General features: G+C 37.7%; 1 protein-coding gene across 1 annotated transcript in view; it reads right to left on the bottom strand.

The window, feature by feature from the left end:
* The window catches only part of LOC132914713 (adenylate cyclase type 6), a 90,297-nt gene that overhangs the window by 64,811 nt on the left and 9,350 nt on the right, over positions 1-16,136 (bottom strand). Inside the window, exon 2 of the mRNA XM_060974052.1 lies at positions 9,871-10,031. Coding sequence (XP_060830035.1) covers positions 9,871-9,951 — 81 coding nt within the window. The 5' untranslated portion in view covers positions 9,952-10,031. The remainder of the gene's footprint in view (positions 1-9,870; positions 10,032-16,136) is intronic.

The raw sequence follows: 16,136 nt of genomic DNA, 5'->3' as shown, positions 1-16,136 counted from the left end.
TGTTCTAATATGATTTTAATTATGTATCTGTAAACCTGGGGATCTTTAGACGAATGAATTATTAATCTTTAACTGGGGTCGTTGGTATAGGGTAAGAGTAGGTTGCTTTCGTAGATTACTCAATTTTTCATTTTCTAGCCTGTATTATAGCATTGACGATATAAACAATTATATTTATGTAAAACGCTAACAGCTACAGGATTACACGATTCAATTCCACTTGCTACACGCACCTGTCGATATTAATAACATGAATTAAAAATTAAGTCTTTCTTCCAAGGTTATTAAAGAGAGTTATCCACTATTATAACCTATAATTTTCTGACATCGATTGCTTTTCCTCGTAGCAATTCACAACCCTTAGGTCAGATACTACACGTCTATCTAGAAGACTGAAAACCAAAGAAACTTCTAGTTTCTTTAAAAGAAGAAAGAAAAGTACTTTGGAAGATGATCGATTTTTAGGTTATGTTTGGTTAAATGTGTTTTTCTTCGTAGCAATTCACTATCCTTCAGACAGATACTACACGTCTGTCTAGAAAACTGAAAACCAAAGAAACTTCTAGTTTGTTTAAAAACAGAAGGAGGGAAAACTTCGGAAGATGATTGATTTTTAGGTTATGTTTGGTCAAATGTGTTTTTCCTCGTAGCAATTCACTATCCTTTAGACAGATACTACACGTCTATCTAGAAAGCTGGAAACCAAAGAAACTTCTAGTTTGTTTAAAAAAAGAAGAAAGGAAACCTTCGGAATATGATTGATTTTTAGGTTATGTTTGGTTAAATATTCATCTTGAAATCGTCAAACGTTATATTGGAAATGAAATGGGTGAGCAAACCAACGGGTGGCTTGAAGCAACATGGAGGGGTCGTTTGTTGAATTAACATCGTCGAGTCTCGTTTTATCATCCCGGAAAACTTCTCGACGTAATTAAGATCTCCCTCAGGGTGAATAGTTCTTTAGGGGGAATTTATCGACTTGTTAAAGGAAATGAGGATTTTTAAACTCCACTCTCCCGCGAGTTAGTCACTTTCATCAAATTACTCTGTTTTATTGACTGATTAAGGTTTCCAAATACAGTGTGACACGGTCTATGCTCGTTTAAATATGTGCTAAATTTTACCATTTTTCTAAATATTCAGGATAATCCACCTAATTGCATCACCTGAAATATCTCGCTTGTTTAACGTTATTAACTCTCGTTGTAGATGGTCGCGTAGAGGACGCGTGAAGGTCATCGATGTTTTTTTTTCTGACGAAATTATGTGTCTTTTAATACAGTTGTCGATCCATCTCGGTTTTGATGAAAAACGTATTGATTTATTATATGTCGAAGAACTATTGGTTTGACTGATATTTTAACTTCAGTTCGTGAAATTTAACGTACGAAAGACAAGGAAAAATGCGAACCGATATTCTCGTGTTTGCTTTATCTTTGTCTTTCACACGTTAAATTTCACAAAGTGAAGATAAAATATCTGCAAAGCTAATAATTTTTCGACATAAATAGGTGAATACTTCTTTTCTAATGTACAACTGGGTCAACTAATATATTAAATGACATATGGTTCTGTTTAAAAAGACAACAGTGACCTTCGTATACCTCCCTACGCATCCACCTACGAAAAATGTAGTCGTGTCAAATTATAGCGTCCACAAAGTTATTTAACTTGTGCCTGAAACATTTCTATATATTATCAAAAAAAAAGTGAGATATTCCAGGTGATAAAGGTAGATGGACCACCCGGTATATGTATATTTCATATATAGTATAGTATAAATTTTAATACATGAATTTAATATTTAATTTAATGTTATATAATATACATAAATTTTATGCGGATATCGGGAAATTTCTTTTATATTAGCATGATTTTAATAGTTAATTTTGGAGAATATTTGCGATAAAGTTCGATACCTGTCGGTTGATATAATATTTCATATTAGAAATTTAATTTGTTATTTAATATTTGATATTAGATTCGATATGCAACATTTAAAATAGACTTATTTAAATATTTATCCTGCTTTGATATTCTACAATTTGCTTAAAAATTTTAAAATAAAAATTCAGAAGGGAAAAAGGAAATTACGATTTCAACCTCCAGGGGGCCTACCGTAATTGGTAGGTACGGGCTTTGCAACCCCGGGGCCCCGAGCAAAATTAAAATCCTGAAATTTAATTTAAAAGATAAAATGTGAAGAAACAGATAAATAGCACTCTCATAGCACTAACAACCATAGAATTAACATCAGACCGATAAATATCCATTTTGATAGAAAATGTAATTTTTTCTCCATTATTCCTTTCTCGTTTGTACTTTTATTTTATATCAGATTCTTCCTATTGTTCGTCAAAGAATAGATTTTACAATTTCCCTAAAAATGAATAAATGAGAAGGCGAATGTTTGTTTTCACTATAACAGGTATAGATTGTTTTAACACATACGCTTGTTTGTGCTTAAATATTCTTTGTTATCGAAACTGCAAACTAAAAATTCAACAGTAGCAGGAAAACTTATTTTTTCCATTAGAATACATATTCATATCCTGCACAATATACTAAAATATACATATTTTTATTAAAATATTCACCAACGCTTTTCTTTAAAATCCTAAAAAAGGAAAGGAATGTACAAAAAGGGAGAAATATCATTGAATTCGACATTTCAAAATCCCGCAATAGAATGTACCATAAACTGTTTAATACATACCAAAATCATTACCATTTCTCGATGTTACAGAAATTTATATCCAAATCCAAATTTTTATTTTTCCCTCGTGTAACAGATTTCAGTATAACGAAATACAAATTGCTCCTTTTTCCCTGTATGTAAAAATTCAAACTTCTACCATTTTTTTGGAAAAATCTTTTCAATATTCCAAAATGGAAATCTCCCGATTATTCATACGAAAACTCAGATTTCTACAACTTTCCCGCGAAACTCCTCTGAACGTGACAAAATACCAAAAATTCCACGATTTTTCCTACGAAAATTCAGGTTTCTAGCATTTTTAGAAAATTCCAATTTCTACCATTCGCTTGTGAAGCATATTTCAAAGTAAGAAAATAGGAATTTCTGGATTTTGTTGGCGAAGCAAAAGGAATTGCATGGAGCAGTTCGCAACAGGGACTCGTTAATCTTGCCTGGACTGGTCGATAAACTTCCATAAAGCTTGTTATTTCCGTTCGGCTGCTCGAATTAAGCCGCCACTTCGTCAGCCATTCTCCTAGTCGCTACATCCAGGAATTTTGTTAATTCGATTGGCCTCACCGTTCTTTCGTTACCATCCACCGTTTCGACCATCTCGTCACTGGCCATTAAACCATCTTTATCTGTCGTTCTTGCGCAATAAAACTCCCCTATCACTCATCGATTGAAAACGAAACGGACAGACGCAAATTTCGCGACTTTTTCCCTTATTTTTTCGAGATTGACAGCGATATTCGCTCGGCAGGATATGAAAGCACAGACATGTTCGAAAAACGTATTATTTTTTCCTGTCACCCCATACGTTTTGTTTTGGATTTGACGAGATTCAACGAGGATTAGCTTTGTTTGAACACATTGCACTTTTCGTACGAAAGTGACACGAAGTAGGGAAACTTGTTTTGGAACATTTTCCGTTCGAGATCTGGTTTTTCCCTTTTTTTTTTCTCCAGAAAATTCAATTTACATACGTTTGATCAGGAATTAGTCAGATCCATGAATTTTTATATTCGACTTTCCAAATACAACGTTTCGAACAAAATGAATTCTGTTCTATATTTTTTATTTATTTTAACTTGGAACAGAGACCATTTCTCTTTATATTTGTTCTTTGTCTATTGTGCGATGTTCTTTTCGCAGATTAAGAGGGATAATTTCTCTTGATTCGGGGACAAACATCGTCCAACAGTTGAAAATCAAACATGGCGGTAATCGTAGCAACTGGGCCCGGCCGTATCTTTGTTGCAAAAGAGGTTAGAAAATTTTCTCGAAAAGTTTGCACTCTGTAATTAGCTGCCTTATACCTTTGCTACATTGTACAATACAATGGTGTCTTGGTTGTCCGAGTCCCGTTTAACCAAAGTTTCGCATTACTCGATGTATTTTAAACTTTATCGTAACTTCTCTCGAAAGTTTAACATAAAGAGTACGAAAAATAATCAGGTATTGTTAAGACGGTTAATCAAGCTTTCCATCAATTAAATACTTAAACAAACTTAAATACATGTACGTTGTTACATTATTAAAATGTTTTTGTACCATTTTAATGCGCGACTCATTAACAGTCACCGAATCTTTCGTATTATTTTTCTCATTTTCTGATTATAGTTTTCGATTATCCGAGATAGGTTAGGTTCGCATCAGATCGAATCATCGAAACTCTACCCTACTATAACTATAAACTCTCGAAGCTTCAGATTCTTTCTTTGCAACACTCCGTATATTTCTTACGTTCTCAAAGCCCATTACATTTATTGGTTAGGTCGCTATCATACGTGAAGCAGAGTGGCAGGTCTATTTTCGATTTTTATTGTTCAGATTGCACACCACTGAAAATCGAATCAACAGCCAGTGATAAGAGAATCTACACATATGCAGTCTTCTAATAGTCTGTTATCGTTTCACGGTGAAGCCCCGATGAAATTTACCGCGCTCGAAACATTCGTCGAATTCGTCGGCCACGCGTGCACGATTGCACGCGTGGAAACCTCGATAACGTATCAGTCGGCAGGAATTTCCAGACAATTCATGGAAAGCTGAACACGCGACTGTCGCCTGACAAAAAGTTTCCTATCGCATTTCCCTTGTCTTCGGCCTTTACTTCCCTAGATATTCGCCGATGCTTCTCTAGGGACATTTTATCATCTCTCTTATTCCCCCATTTCTGACATACAGATTGTGAATGTTTTATACGAAAGGTTCGTCGCGTCGACTAAGATGAGTTTTAAGAATCAGATAGTCGATCTGCATCAACCGTCACGTTTATTCTTCCTAACAACGTGGATCGATTGCCATGTTCCGCGCAACTTCAACAAACGTGCAAAAATTTATGAACAGAGGTGTAGATTATATATAATTGGTATTTCGCTTGAGAAGCGATTTACCGCGAGTTTTCGAAAACACATGCAATCATTAACCGTGAAATTCGTTGAATGGAAATTCCATGTTACATAGGACCCTCGAATCGGTTGAATTTTCGTTGTATCCGTTATTAACGCGTTGTAACGTCAGATACGATCACCATGATCGCGTGTCAATTATAAATTTCGTTCTCGTTAAAATAATACCCTATGATAACAGGTTTGGTCGGCGATTATCCGGTGTCGCGATAAATCGCGATGATCGAACGAATCCCCGATGAATAATTAACGAGCATCGGGCCGAAATATTAATAAAGCAGAGAAGGGGGATTTTCAAACCTAAAGGAGACGGTTGCCATCCCTCCAGGCGTGAAACAACTTAGCGAATTCGATTAATTATACGCGATGAATTATTCATCCGTTCCTGTTGAACACGTTCGAATTTTCTCATAGTCTCGAATCGATCTCGAATTTCAAATTTTATTTCTACCAGTCGTGAATAACGTTCGCGATGTAATTACGCAAAGTGCTATAAATTCAAACAAAAGTATAGTTGCGTTTATTTCGTTGTACAGGCAATAAATATTAATAACTACGACACGATGAATTATCGTTTAAATGCCATGTTAAAGTAACACAAGATCGTACGTACTGGTACGTAAGTGGTAGATTAAAACCAACGTAGCACTACGTGAAGGGTCTTAGATTTAAAAAGTCTTCGTACTATACGAAACATGTTGCATTTTAAAAAGTTTTTCATACTACGTAAGATACCCGAAATTTAATGAAAACTTTTGTAGTAAAACGATGTAAATCAAGACAATCTCACTAATATTATACTGCGCGAAATGCTTGAAATTTGAAAGATCTTGGTACTATACTACGTTTAATTTAATGTTAAATTAAATCTTATTACGCGATCTGTATTACGCGAAATGCCTTACTTTTTAACAAACCTTGGTGTCATATTACGTGAAACGCATTAAATTTACGAAACCTAATATTACGTGGAGTATTAAAAAAAAAAAAAAAAAAAAAAAAAAAGAGAGAGAGAGAAGGAAAAGAATATACAGCCCGAACTAAAACAAAACGTACTACCTCGTATTCGCCAAAAATAGTAAAATAAACGGATTCTGAAAACCTTCCTCTATCCAACGAGAGCTCGTGTTTGCATAAATCGGCGAAAAATTGCTCGACGTTTCGTAACCTAGTTAAATAACCGCGGGTGAAATAATAAAGTTTAATGGTTAAACAATATCGTGGCGAAACGAAAGCTCGAGTTTGCGGTTGCTGTACGCGGTAGATACTGCGGTGGAGTTGCTGTGATAATCGCTCGTTGAAATAGTCAGCGCGTTTGACAAACGCGGACATTCTTCGACGCTTTTTGTCGCCACTGTAAAATATTTTCAGCCGAATATTTTCATGCGGATGAATCATTCGAATCACTGTGGCGGACGGAGTCACTCGAATCTTTCCCGGCACTTCTCGTTCGATAGGCAAAACAATTAATTTATCACTTGCCGCCCGAGCAATTTTTCCACTGCTTCGCATCTGGCAGCGACAGTCGTGCCACTTTTTCATCTTTTAACGCGAAAAGGCAGTCAGGGCAGACCGATTGTAGCCACTTTTACGATTAATCGGTGAACGAACAAACGCCATTAAGCAAATTGTTTCTGTGTCATCTTTTTCTTTCCTTTTTTTGTCATTGCTTCTCTTCTTTGTGAAGTCGGTGGAATTTTTCAATCACGCGAGAACTACCGCGCTATTTATGCCGCGGGTTATCTTCGGTCCAAATCTCGTTTAGCGAGAATCGTTTCCGTCGCATTGGTTCGCAAATTTTCCTCACCAACTTCGTCAATTTCGAAGTCCCAAGCGAGGCTCTCTTTTACAAGATAAGCTATCTTTTACGATCCATTAAATCAGAGATATATATATAATCTCGTTCATAAGGATTGGACAGATTTCTTGGTTTTATATGAGATATCATAATTGACTCACCGTACAGGTACTAGGTTTTCATCGATTCTTCGCTAGCTGAGGATTCCTCGAAGAACAGAGCACTCTATCGATGGAGATTTATATTAAATTATCGCGTCTCTAGATGCATACGATCTCCAAGCTTCGCAAAGCCAAGAAACGTAGTGCCATATCTCCATCGACTCTTTCTAACCTAACCTAACTTAATCTAAGGTAGCCTAAGGTAACCTAACCTTGATGCTAACCCTAATCAAATAACCTAATACTTCATCAGTGAAAAGAATCGCTACAAAAGCTCTGTAGGTTAAGAAATGGAAATTCAGTGGCACTCGTAGAATCTTTCATTTCCTTAAATTTAAAAAAAAGCATACTACTAGTATTTTACGGATTTTTTGTTATCTGATGAAAGGACAGAGCACTATAGTGAGTAGTGATACAGTAGTGTCTACCTAAATGTTCGCTTTTTTGTTCCCCGTAATTGACAGTTCGTCTCCGCCATTACCGGAGGGAGTTCCCCTAATGTTCCCTTCGACGGAACACGAAGTTCGACGATTGAGTAGTGTAACCTGATCCGAATTCAATTGTCCATGAAGAAAGTATTAGCTATCCACGAGACAACGTGTTGATACTTTCCTATTTTTGATTTTTCTTCAGTTCAAGCTTTATCCAGGTATTCGTGAGATTTTTCTGATTAAAAAGAGACCAAACGTGATGTATTTTAAATCACGTTTACACGTATACTTGATGTATGATAAAAACAGTAAGATAATGTCACTGGATAAGCAAATATGCCGCAAGTTGTAACGCGTTTGGTCTTGTTTTAGTCAGAAATACCTCGCGATTACATCAAATTAACAATCAAAATAACATATATAACATATATAAAATAACAAGAAACAAAATAAAATAGTTCCGTTGTTGCATTAACATCTTCCAGCCGGTATGTTTCGCTTCATCGAGCCGTCTCTCCTTCTCCAGCGCTATCTTTCTCTAGATTCGGCAAAATGACGGATCGTATCGATTTCATATAATCGAGTCCCCTACACGATGATTCATCGCCGAGGAGTCTCGATTTCGGTCAACTGTAGTACAGACAACGAGATCGAAACTGATATACCATGTCCTTTATTGGACAAGATATCCAAGCTTCTGAAACGCAGGAAGCGTGGTGCTTGTGCTCGCTAGCCATAATCGACACGAGAATCGCCAACATGGCAATTCCGATGGGTGTAAACGAACCGTTACCTGCTTTAAAAATAAACCGGCGTCAGTTTGCAAGAACAAATTTAGCGATAAACAACGAACAGCCATACCGTAGCCAGGTTATCGCCGTCGTAATAGAGTAACCCTGTTCTCCGTCGTTCTAAACAGCGCAACACGCTTCGTTGGCTCATCCATTATTCACTAGTTTATTCGCTCGCCTTGTGAAACGCACTGTCGCGCGTTATTACATCGCGTTCGCGAGCCACGAGTCCCGTTAAGGAGAAACGAAAATTGAACCTGGCTCTTATTGTCGACACGGACCAGTGGAATTAATCAATCGATCTAAGCCGATTATCTCTGTCCTCGATTAATCTTAACCTCGCGTCCGACGTTTCGCAAAATCATCGTTCTTCGTTACAAGAGTAGACTCAGGATCAGGAAAAATAACTAGTCTAGGGATTTCCCAACGTCTTCGCGAATTACCATATTGCAAAGGCACTGACGCGTCGTTTTTCTTCTCCCCTTAATCTGTTTCGTACATCGTGTTGGAATTGTTTTTAAATTTAAGGCGAAGTCTCATTTTTTTACGTATAATTTCATTTCTTTTACCTATATACTATCACGTATTCGTTTGTGGCTTACAATTAATTCTGTACATACTACACATACTAATATTACTAATATTAATCTATATACATAACCTATTTTATCCTATACATAACCTATACAGATACATTATCCTATAATTAACGTATATGCCATCACATATCTATCTTTGGCTCACAATTAGTTCACCATCTATATTCTTACGCTTTTTTTTTTAAATTCTTAATCAGCTTATCGCCACTTCGCTTATCCTACTTTCTACGATATCTTCCTTTCTTGGTACCCTACGATGTAGCCTACGACAGCCTTCATCTTGTTTATATACATATTATATAGGGACTTTTGTTAATGTCTCAACCAGTTGTTAAACTAGTGTTATTCGTATTTTCTACTCTCCTCGTTTAATTTCAAATTTCAGTTCGGTTTCTAAGTAAACTTGTCCGAGCTTCGCACAAGACTCATAAACTCTACTTCGAGATTTATGATTTATGTTATGTATAAGATTCGGTCCCCCTGAGATTTAGTTTAGAGAATTATCGTGACTAGCATCTACTTCGTTAGAATTATCTAGGAATTCATAGTCATGTAGTATTACACGTTACGAAACATGGTGGAAGATACCTAATATTACACGGTAACTGTCCGAGATAGGATGTTTCCTTGGAAAAAGGTAAACAAGAAGTTTAAAGGTAAAGTGGGTGGGAACGGTAAAGTCGTTTCTCAATCAAAGAGCAAATGTAACTTTCCGCCGCTTGAATGTTCCATGTGGCCGGACGAAGAAACGTTCTCAGCCAACTTTCTTAATATGAACCTTCGATTCTGAGAAACTTTTCCACCACATTAAGCGTTTCTGTAAATCTTTCTGCGTTGAGAACACTCGGAGATCTCTTTCCTCGCTCGGAAAACCGAAATAAAATAAAAAAAAGAAAAAAGAAGAGACAGAAAAGAAGTCTTAAAAGGAACCGGGACGAAGACTTTGGAAAGTAAACGCGGATGTTATTTATGATTTACCTGGTGACTTCTTCGACTAGCGCGAAGGCTGAGGCGGTGGCTCCACTCGTGCCTCGGCAACTCGACACTGTATTTCTCCATATCGTCCCTTTCTCTGCCTGTGTCGGTCGAAAAACTCTTCCGACCAATTCAACGCCGTCCTCCGCTACTCCATCTTGCTCCTGTCAACCAGAAAAATATTTTCATTTCTCGCACGTTGCATTCCAACTCAAACATTTCTTTATCTTTTTCTCTCTCTCTTTTTTTTGTCTTTCGCTAGGTTCTCTCAAGAAAATGATGATTTCGCTGTAAATATTATGCTTGAAAGCTTTCTCCTGTTTTCCCCTAGATAAACGTGCAATGTCACTAGACGTGATAGATCTAATTATTTTGCGAGTTCATTAATGGTTTTTGTTAATTTGAATGACGTAACGTCAGATACCGCATTGATGAATCAATATTTCTGTATTAATAGTGAAACAAATTAATGACAAATTATGCTAATTAAACTCCTTCCTGATTTTCTTCACATGAAAGTGTGAAATGTTACTAGATGCATTACTTATGACCATTTCGTGTGTTTATTAATGGCTTTTGATAGTTTTCATGATATGATAATAATATTGTACGTATTATTATAAATCTTAGATCGCTCATGTATTAGTCATAGCAGTGGACTTGCTCGGAACCAATTAATCTCCCATTCTTCTGAATTGTTCTACTTCGTCGAAACGCTGTCCTTTCAGGGTACCACGTTCAACGTAGGAAACGAGCTGAAGTGAAACTAAGAGCTAAATCCGCACCATAGCGTGGGTGGTTAATCAGTGTACCGATTTTCTAGCAACAAATTGCAAGGCAATCAACGATTATAGTCTGCCGGAGCATCGTCATGCAGAAGAGACCATTCTCGCTCTTGTTCCGCCTGACTTTACGAAGTTCTTTCAAAAGCCATCAAGTACTTCTGTATCAAATGATCCAGTTACAGTCTTGTCGAGTGGAGCAAATTCGTGGTGAATCAGTGACCTTGAATAAAAATATACGACCAAGATCGTTCCCATTTCTGACTTTGTGACCGTCACTTTCATCGGTCTGACATCTCCTGGATCTCACCACTCAGCTATTTGACGCTTGGTCGATGGGTTGCCTGGGACCCAGCTTACTGCCCGGATTTCGCTTCTGCTGACTTCTTCCTAAGCCAAAAATGGCACTGAAAGAGCAGCGTTCTGACGATGCAGAAACGATTCGGAAGAACGTGACGGCTGTTTTAAATACAATCTTAGAAGAACTTCCGCAACTCTAGTCATTCGTTGTCCTACCGTGTCTAGGTGGCTGTTTCACCAGATGTTCCACCAGGTGGTTACGCCAATCCTCCTAAAACTGCATAAGTTCGTCTATTCGTCATTCTTCTCATAGTTCTCGCGTATAAAATATCTCATGATCCGCAGCATCGTACCTCAGTCGCTGACCACCTTGCAGTCCATACGACTTAAGACAATAAGAAAGAAACTAACGAAGAGACAATTTCGAAAGAGGATCACGCGCACTTTCAGCACTACATGAGCAGTTACGTACAAAATTTGTATATACAGAGAGGTAGAACATTCGTGTAGGAAGAGCAGATAATAAAATTTCATTTACCTTGAAAGCTGTGTTCCTAATGACATTAGTCCCGGAACTTTTTTAATCTACTGTGTTTTCAATGTTCACTGCGTACGTGCTATAAAACTTCTGAACCGGTCAAAAGCAGGCTAACAGGTTTTTCAAAGAATCGAGAGATGCATCGGTGCTGTTTCCACGTATCGAATGCCCAATCGGACTGGCAGTACTTTGCGTCCAAACAATAGCGCACGTAAACATCCTATTGGATTTTCATCGTTGACGTGAAACTTGAAAAGGAGGGAAGAAAAAGAGGATTTTTCGTTGAATTTCCATGAAAATCCTGAAATCTTGCAGGCAACGAGATTGAGAATGATTTCGCAGGATGGGTCGACTGTGACCCTTCGCTTTCGGAAATTCGCAATGTTCGCCGGAAATGGGTCGGCCGGTTTTTCCCGCCAATTCTCACTATCCCTCCCCCTGAGCAGAAACAAATTTGCCAGAGCAATTTCACGCGCGATTGCCTGCCGCCAGCGGCAGCTACTTCTGCAAGCGAATGAAAATGGCCAACGTGTGTTTCACTCTGTGAACTGTTTCAGGCGTTAAAAGGGAACAATGAAAACACAAAGGAAAACGTAAAAGGCTGCAGGGCTGGTAGACCAGTTTTTCAGTTTCTCATTGTTCGTCAATCCTGTACGCGAACCGTTGTTAGAAAAGTTATTATACGGACCATAAATGTTCGACAATCTGATCAAGCGATCGAATGGTTGACTCGATGTGATTGCACGTTAAGGCGCGTTCACACTGACAGACATTGCACTTAAAGATGCGTGCGGACTGTCTACAGGCGATGTCGTTTCGTCGAGACAAAAAGTAATCGCGCTAAATCTGGCGAACAGGCCGAGAGGTGGAACATTTTGATCTGTTTTAGAGAAAAGCATTTGCAGTAGCCGCCTGATGGGCCAAGGTATTATCGTGCGACGGAATCAGATTTTTCGACGCGTGAACAAAATCCACTCTGACGTTGATCGTTACAACTTTCCTTCCAATGGCATAACCGCCATAAAAATTTGACACCGCCATAACGAAGGATGTCGTACTGATGTCACCATTGGTTCTTTCCTGTCTGGATTGGTTTTTGACTATCGGTATTTTAATAATTCATTTCTTGATTGTCGCATTCAGTTACAGAAATCGGCATCGTAATTATTTTCTGACCATTCACCTTCAATGGATCATTTATTTTGTATTTTGCATTTATTAAATCGTTTCGTCTTACGCTATTTGGGTGGTCACGACAGATGGCAGAGCGAAATCACGTGACACCGACCGGCAGTGTTAAAAAGTTAGGTTATTTTCGGAACCCACTGTGTGCGTGTGTTGTATTGTCGATGCTTAACAGCAACCCAAAACCCAGTGACTTGTTTCTACGATAAATTTTCCCGCCGTAGAGCACTCGTCGATGTACAGCTATTAACAACTGGCCAACCTGATAGCTGCGAACATAACCTAACATTTTCAAAGAATTTTCCAACTAATTCTAACGAAGTTTCTGATGAATAGGTTAGAATTGCGTGAAATTTCTATGGTTGGTCTTTTCTCTCTCTCTTTTCCCTGTGAAAAATGGCCCCCAGTATTCCAACAGCTGGTCCTCTTGACTCGTTATCGTTACTTTCGTTGGTTTACTGCCGCTAATTGGGCCAAACGATGGAATTTATTCCTCAATTATGCCACAGCCATGCCCTGTTTTACATAATTCCCTATAAATGATCGTATCGATTCTTCTTCACCCTCGAACCAGCTCAACGATATCGAACAACATGATTCTCCCAATGAGATCATCGTGCCATTCCTCCGAGCCGGATCTTATCATATTTGACAGAATTTACTTAAAAAACACACTGTCGCTGAAAGGTATACGGGACACTTGTTTATCTCTGACGAGACATATTCTAACCTCAAAATTATCATATGGTCAAATGAAACTACGATGGTTTGCTTCTTCGTGATTGTTGTAGCTAAGGTATAACAGTAGGCCCGAGTAAATTAATTTTCAAAAATCAATTTAATCAACTATATACGTAATAATATGTAACAAGAAATAGTAAAATAATAAAACATAACTGACAGAAGTACTTTGCTACTTTACAGGCTCTTTATCTGAAGACTATTTAATTCTTCAATTATAAGGCGGATTAAGAAGGTTATTTCAAACAAATAGGAAGACTTACGATGTTGATACAGCCGCTGATATTTAAACAGCAAATGTGTGTATTAAATTACTATACACGTGTATACACTGTGTACCGTAAATACGAGAATAAATTATTGCTTTGTTTTTGAATACGTAGGTAGGTTAATAAAAAGGTAGCAAGTGTTACATTTAATTGTTAACTCATCGTTGTTTCGTATAATTTGGTCAAATTCACACACTGTTACTACAAATCGAGCAAATCGTCCGGCTACTCGTGATATATCAGTGTATAATCAATTTAAACTTTAATTAAAAATGTAATGAATTTCAGTTAATTTGTAGATGTAGCAAACCTAACTGCGAACATTTGGTCGTACAGTGTATATCTCATGATATAGCGTTCTTAATAATCCAACCAAAAACAGTTCTATCCATAACTCATGGCAATAACTGTCAAGAGTGGACTTGTGCTGCTTTTGGAATTCATGGCTTGAATTTTTCATAGTATCGAATAATATATGGTGGAGTATCGGTGGAGAATGAATGAACGACGAGAAAATTACGCTGCGTGTCAGAGCACAGTCACAGAAATAGAAAACGAACGATAAGAGAGGAAGAAATAAGTAGACAGAACGAGCAAGTTCTATTTTTATTTCCGCTTGGAACCGTCGACCTGATGCACGAAGTGTGTACACTTTTTATTCTCCCCCTCGGTCTATTAACGCCTCGTCAACGATGCATTAAGATATTTGCAGTGGAAATTAGCCTTTCTTTCTTACAGTTCCTCTGAAATCTTGACAATTTATTTAGTATATTATTCTTACAGGATTCAATTTTCAAGAAGATTTGCTTTAGCGAAATGGAGATATTCGACTTCAAAGTTGAAAATTTCCAAAACCCTGTCTACGTTGAAACATGTTGCATCCACATTAAAGCCTGATTCACACTAGGAGCCTAAGGTACAGACAGGAGCGATTAAAATCTAAGATTTGGCAGTAAAACTAAACGATCGAAAACAATGAGATCCCATAGCAATCTCTTTCATTTTTATTCGTTCAGTCGAAGAAGGAACAATGTCATTTTCCAAGTATAATTTAATGAAAATCATGCTAATCTTAGATGAGGATGCATAAGATGGCTAATGCGATATGTTTGTAGCAGTAACGTAGTAACGTGGAGGTGATAAGTGGAAGTAATTACGCTAATTATGTAGCCGTAGAAGTTTGCAGGTCATTTTTTTCATATTTCGATCCACAATTTCATTTTGTTAGGTGGGTCTGTAATATATTTTGTAACCAAAATCATATAGTTTGCTGCAGGTTTCTACAAATTCAATTAAACCCTCGTGCTCCGTGTTCCTTTTCGACTGTCGACCACAGTCTCGACCGCTAGTAAACCGACGTTACGGTCAACAGATCTTCATTTGGTTTGGTTTCATCTGGAATATGACTTTCGAGTCTCAGTGTGTTTTAAGCCCATTGTCCACGAAGCGTCGCTTCGTACACGCGTATCAGATATGTCGATGCTAACAGCGAGTAAGCGCGCGTGTAGTGGTAATTGTAAAGTAACGTGTACCTGTTCGTGAAACAGCAACGAACTGTTTTCGTTGCTATGCATTTTGGAAGAATTATTAGAAATTTACAGAAGCGAACCGTGCTTATGGAATTTGAAATTCAAAGATTACCATCGTGTAGAGAAAGAAACGTCGTATTCAAAGTTAGTAATCGAATTAAAAGAGTTTGGCACTTCTGTGGATAGAGCAAGTACGATAAAGAAAATAAATAGCATTCATTCGTACACACCATTCAACCATTATGATCGTATAACACATGTAGGTATAGCTACACCTGCTAGAGTACCATAGGAATAAATAGGCACATGTAACAGGTTCGCATCGTCGCAAGTAGGGACCGTTTAGTAACTTTGTAACTGACAGACTTATCGAAAAGTGTGTAGCTGGCTTAATGGACCACGCTTGCGCCTTTACGAAGCGACGCGATGTTGCCACGTGCACAGTGAGACTTAAGCCGACTTTACACTGTGACACTTCGGAGGAAATTTGGAGAAGTATAAATTTGGCTTTACTTTTAAGGAATATCGTTGCGCTACGAATACCTTAATACTCGGCTAACATTTTCTGCGTCTTGCATTAATCTCTCTCTTCTAAAATAAAGAAACGACTCGACATCCGTTTTCAAATGGCGCTATGCACGAGGAAACGAAGTCGCGTTAAAAATTAACGCACGCCGCGTGTCTTGGATCGATTTTCGTCCATCAGCCACCTGCACTACAGCGTATAGACATTAGCTTCGTCTGGAAAATGGTTCTCATATTATCTTTGACGATAACTCATTTTCCAGTTCTCGTGTTTTCTCTATGGACGAGGGGAGTTGATCATGAATCATTGATTTTTCAATTGCAATATTGCGAGTAAAATTTAATATTGCATAATTGTAATCTAGTATAGTTGCGTAGCTATAGTTTGTGAGAATAGGGG

The sequence above is a fragment of the Bombus pascuorum genome, chromosome 15 (assembly GCF_905332965.1).
Source record: "Bombus pascuorum chromosome 15, iyBomPasc1.1, whole genome shotgun sequence".
Taxonomy (NCBI): domain Eukaryota; kingdom Metazoa; phylum Arthropoda; class Insecta; order Hymenoptera; family Apidae; genus Bombus; species Bombus pascuorum.
The sequence above is the reverse complement of the archived record's forward strand: the minus strand, read 5'-3'. Positions and strand labels throughout refer to the sequence as shown.